The sequence below is a fragment of the Chanodichthys erythropterus genome, chromosome 7 (genome assembly GCF_024489055.1).
Source record: "Chanodichthys erythropterus isolate Z2021 chromosome 7, ASM2448905v1, whole genome shotgun sequence".
In the NCBI taxonomy this organism is placed as follows: domain Eukaryota; kingdom Metazoa; phylum Chordata; class Actinopteri; order Cypriniformes; family Xenocyprididae; genus Chanodichthys; species Chanodichthys erythropterus.
This window is the reverse complement of record NC_090227.1, coordinates 26,489,643-26,498,794: the sequence shown is the minus strand read 5'-3', so window position 1 is coordinate 26,498,794 and position 9,152 is coordinate 26,489,643. Positions and strand designations below refer to the sequence as shown.

General features: G+C 36.3%; 1 protein-coding gene across 1 annotated transcript; it reads right to left on the bottom strand.

Moving 5' to 3' along the window:
* Positions 1-1,840: 1,840 nt before the first annotated feature.
* On the bottom strand, positions 1,841-8,762 carry rabl2 (RAB, member of RAS oncogene family-like 2). Its single transcript, XM_067389196.1, has 8 exons — positions 8,235-8,762; positions 8,101-8,130; positions 7,475-7,554; positions 4,671-4,750; positions 3,990-4,101; positions 3,780-3,877; positions 2,441-2,524; positions 1,841-2,347 (listed from the first exon to the last, which is right to left on the bottom strand). The coding sequence occupies exons 1-8, from the start codon at positions 8,333-8,335 to the stop codon at positions 2,270-2,272; spliced, it is 663 nt and encodes a 220-aa protein (XP_067245297.1). The 5' UTR covers positions 8,336-8,762; the 3' UTR covers positions 1,841-2,269.
* Positions 8,763-9,152: the final 390 nt, after the last annotated feature.

Genomic DNA, 9,152 nt, shown 5'->3' with positions numbered 1-9,152 from the left:
ACAAAACAGTAATTATTGTTTAGATTCCTTTAAAAAATTACAATATTTTAAATTTGAGACTTTGTTTCATATCAAAAGTAACCTGCTTTGTCTTATCTGTCGATGAGTTGTCAGTGTGCAATAAAAGTAGTCCAAAAAATAGCCCAATGTGATTTTCTTCGACAGGCAGCCAACAACTTAAAAGTAGCCCAATTCTGCAGGAAAACGAAACTGCAACAATGGCGCCGACAGACAAGACAGTCACCGTTTTTAAATTTTGTCTTTTATTTTAAAGAAATTTAAAAAATAAATACAGTTTTGTGGCTCTTTAAAGGCCCACGAAGTGTCTTGAAATGTGCAGTATTATTCAATATGTTGATGTAATTTCCACTGAAACAGGAAGACAGCTCTTTGAACAGCTCCTAGCGTTTCATTTATATCATAGCTTGGCCAGAGCTGTTGAGCTCAGTAAAGCTGCCATTTCGATTTGAGCATATGATCCACTCTATGCTATCGTGTCTTTGAACCGGAGCAAACTGTGTGCTAAAGTATAACCAGATTTCATTCGCCTCAATGGAAAGCATATTTACACATTCTGAATTGATCCCTATCCTCTATATAGTGCACTGTGCACCATTCACCATGTACTAGATAATGGTAAAAGTGTGAACAAAATTTCAGAGGCAGCTTCAGCGTCTATTTATAATGTAGGGGGCGGAATCTAGAGAATCTAGAGAGCATTTGATTGGACAGAAAATCTGATGAGAATCTAAAAGGCAGAGTGATGTCATCAAAATCATTGATCCATATTGGTGGAAGTGAGAGACTATAATGTTTTGAATGCTTATATCTTCGAAATGCGAGTTTTGTCATTGTTTTGGAGCACGCTAGCTTATAGATAACAGTAAAGCTAACATATTTGTACTAAAAGCCAAACCACTTTTTTTATTTTGATTTCATGGTAACTTCAATATGTCGTGACAGTTTGTTGTAGGAGTCCAGTTCAAGACTCACATTAACCGATAATCTCTTCCTACTAGTTACAGCACAAAATAAAAGAACATGAATGAACATCAGAAGGTATGTTCATATTCACAAACATTAATCTACTAATCTCCTGTCTGTTTGTTTGTCAGACAAAAGTCGGCATTATGATTGGTCAGATCACCTGTCAATCAAACTCCCAATGAAGGGTGATTTAGTGAGTCTAAATAAGTTTGAACGCTATACATTATCAAGTAATCTACACATTACATGTGCTGTAATCCACCATTCATCCTCATTCTAATTAAGACACAATTCAATAGCAATTCACTGTAACCTGACAGTTTGTGAACGTCAGTGAGCTTTAGACCGGTCTCGGCTCTCTTCTTTGCCCTGACTGTCACATCCACACAAACACATTCATATGCTTCACTGAGTTTTCATCATGGCGGTCTTCTCATCAATTCCCAAAGAGATTTTATCCTGCTTTCAGATATACTTAGTTGCAACAAATCTCTTTAGTTGGCAAATAAAATGAACTTTTTTTTCCCATCAAAATTTTAGGTAAAAAAAAAAGTGTAAGAGAATGTGTATATTTTTAGGTGTGTAACTGATTTTCACAATTTAAAATCACTTAACTTTTTGCAGTACAAACAGTCCTGCAGTTTTAAGTGCACTAATATTACATGATAAAACCTAAATAATTATGATGCAATTAAAACTGCATATATTTTATATATATATATATATACATATATATATATATATATATATACATATATATATATATATATATATATATATATATATATTATACAAAGATCAACTACTTTATTCATACTGATGAGCATCACAAATTGTTACACAAAGTGTGCATTTGTTGTAAAATATTACACTTACAAAAAGATAAATATTTCACCTAAAATTCCAGCTGAAAAAAGGAATTCGTTACATTCGGCACAGACAAAGATTCACATTCCATAAAGATTCTATGTAGATTAACTAAAAGGTTGTTTGCTAAATCTGCATGCTGCACAATTTGTATCGAATCAGTTCTGCAGTTCAGAGCTGTGATTCCATAAACGTGTCAATCATCTGATAATGCCACCTGTACATTCACAGAATCATAACTTATTCCTGTTAGAGGTTCAAGAACAGACATACACTATCAGTGGAGTGAGGTAGAGTTCTCTCTGAAGCTCAGGACAGTGAGAGGACAGCCATGATTTAAGGAACTCATCAGTACAACTCCAGAAGCAGCGGAGAAAGAGAATGAGAAAAGAAGAGGATGAAGAGTGTGACGTGGTCACGCCGAGTCTGGTTTTCCCTCTTGCGTCTCCTCTTCTTTATCAGATGTTTCTTCTTTACTCTCTAAATCAAAGTTCTGCAAAATAACATTAATAAAATCAGTAAACTGCATCATCTTGAAAACAGCAAGTAGTACTATTCAAACAAACACACACACACACACACACACCTCTAACTCCCTCATAACTTCATCCATAAAGTCGTTGGAGTTCTTCTTGTAGGACAGAGCCATCTGAATGGCATCTTTAAACACCTGTGGAACATTCCCAGAACATTAGAACTTCACACAGCAGGACTAAGAGCTTCCCTTGAACCCTAGAACACACAGGGCCTTTTTACACCTGGTCACTTCATGTGATTTCTCAGATCGGATAGCCATCTGATCGAGAAAAGACCAGGTGTGGCAAAGTCTAAATGGAACTGTTTTAAAGGTGCCCTAGAATTAAAAATTTAATTCATCTTGGCATAGTTGAATAACAAGCGTTCAGTTGGAAATGACATACAGTGAGTCTCACACTCCATTGTTTCCTCCCTCTTATATAAATCTCATTTGTTTAAAAGACCTCCGAAGAACAGGCGAAACTCAACATAACAGTCGGGATCATTAATATGTATGACTCCAATATTTGCATATGCCAGCTCATGTTCAAGGCATTAGACAAGCCAGTATTAACGTCTGGATCTGTGCACAGCAGAATCATCAGACTAGATAAGCAAGCAAGAACAACAGCGAAAAATGGCAGATGGAGCGATAATAAATGACATGATCCATGATAACATGATATTTTTAGTGATATTTGTAAATTGTCTTTCTAAATGTTTCATTAGCATGTTGCTAATGTACTGTTAAATGTGGTTAAAGTTACCATCGTTTGGTAACTTTTGGTATAGCCTTAAACTCATTCAGAATCAAATGTAAACATCCAAATAAATACAATTCTCATATAATCCGATGTATGCATGCAGTATGCATGACGAACACTTTGTAAAGATCCATTTTGAGGGTTATATTAGCTGTGTGAACTTTGTTTATGCAACGATAGAGTCCAGAGCTCGGGAGGGGGTGGAGAGCAATTAAAGGGGCCACAGCCTGAATCGGCGCATTTCTAATTATGCCCCAAAATAGGCAGTTAAAAAAATTTATTAAAAAAATCTATGGGGTATTTTGAGCTGAAACTTCACAGACACATTCAGGGGACAGCTTAGACTTATATTACATCTTGTGAAAAAAACGTTCAATGGCACCTTTAACAAATCAGATGGATATGCAATCAGTAAATAAGCATTAAGTGACCAGGTGTTAAAAGGCCCAGAGCTAAATAAATGTATTCCACAAATGCATCAATTCTGCAATTAACATAAGTGCTTATTCTTTGTAAAACTCTACATGTATGACATCTACTTTTAAAATTCTTGAGAGTTCAGTATGCTATAGCAGCTTTTTTACTGAATGCTCCCCTGATACCTGTCAATCTGTTTGTCTAGGATGCTCTGCTTTCCATCCTCACCTTCACCACATTGGTCCCATCAGCAGCAGATACAAAGTAGAAGGGCAGACCTTGTTTCTTAGCAAAGTTGAAACTCTTCTGGGTCACCTTTATGTCAGCTTTAAAAAACAGCAGAACACATAAAAGAACAAAAGATTAGAGACATGCAAAGCCTAACGCTGGCTAATAATGCTCTTATCTGTAATCTTACAAAGGATATATGAAATTTACCATCTATCTTGTTAGCGACAACCAGACATGGAATCTCAGGCCGGTACTCTCTGAGTTCTTTGTACCAATTTGGGAGGTTCTTGTATGTGATTTTTCTCTGGACATCAAACACCTGGCAAAAGCAATCATATTAATTCTAAAAGCTTTTTTGAGATCTACAGTTTATAAAAAACATTCAAAACAGTTTTTTGTTACAGAAAGCCACAAAAAAAAAAAAAAAAAAATCCAACATATTTTTTACTAATATTTTTTTTTTTCAAGAGGAGGGGTGGGGGCGGGGTGTTTGTGTGTGTGTTTTGTTAAATGAACATTAATGCAACTACAGCAGCATATCATTTATTTATTTTTTTTACTAAAACTATTTAGAACCATTAAAAATCATTTTGGTTAATTGAAATAAAGCCAAAAAACAAATATTAAAATAAAAACATAAATAAATAAAAATAACTTAAAAATTAGAAATGTTGCCTTGGCATCTAACTGAAATACAACAAGTTTAAGTTGAAATACTAATATCTGAAATATAAATACATTAAACCTAAATAGAAATGACAAAAAATGACAAAAGGACATAAAATGATAAAAACTGAAAATATAGAAAATAAAAGCTAATTCAAAACATTAATAAATACCATAATAGTATATTATATGGTATAGTATATAGACTGTCTCTTCCCTTACCATGATACAAGCATGAGATTTATGGTAGTAAGACGGATGCATGCTTCGAAAACGTTCCTGCCCTGCAGTGTCCCAGAAATCTGTGGTGGAGATAAACAAGTAAATAACAGTTCAGGTTAGATACACAAACTTTAATGGCATCAATGGCATGGCTGCTCATCTAACATGAAAACTCCACTTAAAACCCTTGGTATTATAGAGCCGCATGATTAATCATTACATTTAAACACCTACGCAATCTTATTCCTAAATCAAAGCGAACATTCAGACCTGCATTGGTGCTGGCGCTGACCCAAAGAGAGCAGGGCTCGTACCATAAAGGTAGTTGAACAAACTCATTGTTATGGGATTGGTTTTGAGTTGACAAAAACAAAGAAATACAATCAGGCATTGTTGGTACCATGACACTGATCATCTTTCTCTTTCACCCTGAATTCAGAGAGCACGTGCACATGAAAGTGTGACATTAGTAGCAAAGAGCCAATCACATGCCTTGAAACAAGCAAAACTGCGATTCACTTCCCGCAAGAGAGTCAGCACGATTCAATTCTCTCTTCTGCCGAAGATTTAGAGATTGAAGAATATGAAGTATATAAATACATTTACACAGCAAGCAAGTAAAAGTTGTGAAGTTAGTTAATATAATATATTTGTAAATGTAGGTATACAAAGATTAAGCTGTAATCTCACAAAGCTTTATCTATTATAAAGCATATTTACATTACATATATTTATATACATTTAAACTAAATGCTTAATAACAATGGTTAAAGTAAAATTGCTCATTTATAATGGATTAAGGGTGTAGTAATTATATAAATCATATAAAATAATTATAATAAATAATCATTACTAAAAGCCAGATGATTTTGTCTTTTAAAATTTCTTATGTAGTGATCTTTAATTTGGAGCAAGAGAAACTGGGGGAGTGACTTTATTGTGTCAGACATGTGTCACTTTGCTCATAGCTGACTGGTCCAATTTTGGATTGAGATCTCTTACCGAGAACATGCCCTGGAGCAGGTTAGCCATGAAGTTACTATGGTGATGAACACTGCTAAAAGCCAGACCTCTTTCATGGTGCTTAAAACCCAGGGTTGGCACAAACTAAACTGAAACATATCTGGCTAGCCACCTAAACTGGTTCCATGGTAACAGGCCCCAGTTGTCATGTATAGATATGAAACAGCTCACAAACCATCTTTTCAACCACACAGTATCATTTTTACTGGGACTTCATAGCTTAAATCTCTGTACGATCGCATTCATTAATATGTTTGGAAACTTTAAAACTAATGTAATCTACACACATCCATTTCATACTTATACAGAAAAATAAGTATTCTCAGTGACAGCTATTTGTAGTGCAACATCTTACAGAAATTCAGCTGTTAATGAATGAACGAATGCATGAAAGTTCATTTTTTCCATCATGTTTAGTCTCTATTTGTTTAGAATATTGCCAGATGTACTCTGGTGGTGGTTTGGAAAGAGAGAAATGCATTGGTAAAACTTTAAAGACTTCTAACTGTGTGCTTTATGCAAATGAGTTTTACGGGGGAAAGAAGGCTAAGCTACACTGTCTGTGCCCCCTCTGATGCCAGCAGCCAATCACGGCACTAGAATGGAGAAGCGCCAAATTGCAATCTCCCCCTCATTGGAAAAGCATAAATGACCCTTTCAACAGACACTTCTTTTTCTGGTTCTCAGTCCTGTAAGGGGAGAGACATTAACAGACATGCCATCCTGAGTCTCCAGCCAGCAAAGGTGAGATAGAAACAGCTTGTGAGGCATCAACAGATACGCCCATATTCTGAGCCTCCAGTCTGTGAGGAAAGAGACAACACTCTTTGTTCAACGAGACAGTAACAACTACAGCACGTCCCAAGTCTCCGTGCCAGAGAGACAAAAACGGATTTACTAAGTCTGAGTCTCTAGCCCAGAGAGGCAGAAGACAAACAAACATTTGGAACAAGGTTAAGCTCAGGAGAGCAAACCTTCACTTCCAGAAGGTTCCTTCGTCTGCATGGTCCAGATTGTTAAGGACCTTTTGCACCTTTTTCTGGGCTTCATCTGCATGTTCCAGATTTTAGGACCCTTTGGTGCTCCAGGATATCAGCATTCCAAAGAGCTTCGTGTTCAAGGCTGTTGAAACGGATTCTGGCTCCTTTCCCCAGTGCACTGTTACCCGGCACAACCAGTGGTAGTAGTCACCACCATAAGACTCAACCACGTGGAATGTAAAGATAACTTAACCAAACTACCTCCAGTTAACATTAATTCTAAATGACTGAAGAGCCTCCTGTTGGGAGTGTTCTTATACAGCCAAGGTAAAAGTTCTTGACTGGTGCCCCAAACTAAGAGAGGGGGGAAGTACATCTAATGTACTCACAACCACACCTTAAGTGACGTGTGTTCCAAAAATCACAACATCAGCGGTGATGTGAGTATCAATCACTACATTCTCTACAAAGTGGCATCGGCAACTGCTGGCCTGCAGAATACAGCATTTTTAATAGTTTTCACTGATCCGCTTGAACAGGGGTCGTTTTGACAATGTTGTTGTCTGTCCGTGAAAAACACAAAAGAAAAACTTTTCTGTTATCATTGTTGTGCAAGCAAACCCTCAGTTTATCCAAAATTGTGCAGCTCTAATTCTTTAAGAAGCAATTGTATCAAACTTCATCAAAAAGTCCAATTATGTGCAAAAATGTGCAACTCTATAATAAAACTGCAAAATATGCAATACAGCAAATTGTGCCATTCTTGTGCACTAAAATAACAGTTTTTCATCCCAAACTTACCAACCAAGATAGTTTGTCCATTGATAGTGGTGGTGTATTTGTAAAGAGTCAAAGCGTAGGTGGACAGCTGCTGAGGACGACTGATACATTTCATTAAGAACCTGTCAACTTTGAGAATGAACAATACACTCACATACTGAGAGGGAGATCATGCAGATCTTGGTTATATACATACACACACACACACACACACACACACACATATACACACACACACACACGTTTGTTTTTATGAATTGTAAGGACATTCCATAGGCGTAATGGTTTTTATACTGTACAAACTGTATTTACTAGCCCCCTACCCCTAAACCTACTCATCACAGGAAACTCTGCACATTTGTACTTTCTCACAAAAACTCATTCTGTATGATTTATAAGCCTTTTGAAAAGTGGGGACATGGGGTAATGTCCTCATAAGTCACCCTTCCTTGTAATACCCATGTCATTATACAAATTTGTGTCTTGATATGTCACAAACACACATTCATACATACACATATATACACACACTAACACGCATTTTATAATATATATTTTATATTATATATATATATATATATATATATATATATATATATATATATATATATATATAGACACACACAAATAATAATGTCAAAGGATACTATCCATCCATAAGGAATCTCTCCATAAGCCTAAAAAAGATATGATGAAAACCTTTAGAAAAAATTCAAATGCCTTTTCACTGAATGAGAGCAATAACACAGCTCCATTAGTGTCAGTAACACATTAAGCATACTTGGATTTGCCCACAGCGCTGTCTCCGAGGCAGATGATCTTGACTTGCTCATCAGCGTCATATTTCTCCAGGTCCAGATCAGAAATGCCTCCTGCGTCCATTGCGAGTGTACAGAAGCAGCAGCAGGAGTTTAAACTCTGAGCCTCTTAATGCAGCGGGATTAGATGACAGCTGACCAGACAGCTGAAACACAGCGTTGCTTTACTCCATCACACGCTCCCTAACTCTATGGATATCATTTAGTTAATCTTTACAAGCAATAATCCGTAAAACAAACTGTAAATTGTATATTCCCAAACACAACCTGACAGTGTTTTTGCTTTGGCTAGCTGACTAAATAGCAGATTAGCGTGTCTGTTACCGAAGCTATCTAACTACGTTAAATACATATTTACGGCATAATATTGTTTAATAATCGTCGGCTCGTCGTAAATTTGTTCGCATTCACGGCTGGATTATAGACGAGAAAACATCGCTATTCGGTGATGAAAAATCTCGATTTTGGTTCCAGAAAATTCACTGTGAACATGCTCGACAACAACGCGTTTCTAAGCAACGTCAGGACCCATGAAGGGCCTCCTTTGCGCCTGGTAAGCACCAGGCTGTCTTTGAAGGTGCCTGATTCATTTCTATTTTTCAATTTTAAAGTAGCCTATGTTATTCGAATGATGGCTCTAAACACAATACAACCAAAGTGGCAAAAATACTAGTACTAGTACTAATAATAATACTAATAATAATAAGTATACTACAAAATGAAATATAAAATACATCAGTGGTTCCCAAACTAGGGTAGGCTATATATGTATACACATATGCCTCATTAGTGGCCTCATAACATAAGCCATCCAAGACCGTGCATCTGAATAGGCTATTTATATCTGCGATAGATTCAGCAGATAATTTTGCTAAACTAGC

Bases quoted from the DNA above. Each gene is read 5' to 3' on its own strand.
- rabl2 (XM_067389196.1), bottom strand. From the start codon at position 8,335: ATGGACGCAGGAGGCATTTCTGATCTGGACCTGGAGAAATATGACGCT. The intron at 7,555-8,100 runs GTATCCTTTGAC...GAAATGTATCAG, and splicing joins AGATTCCTTATGGATGGATA to TCGTCCTCAGCAGCTGTCCA. The intron at 4,102-4,670 runs GTAAGGGAAGAG...TGCTTTTGCCAG, and splicing joins AATCTCATGCTTGTATCATG to GTGTTTGATGTCCAGAGAAA.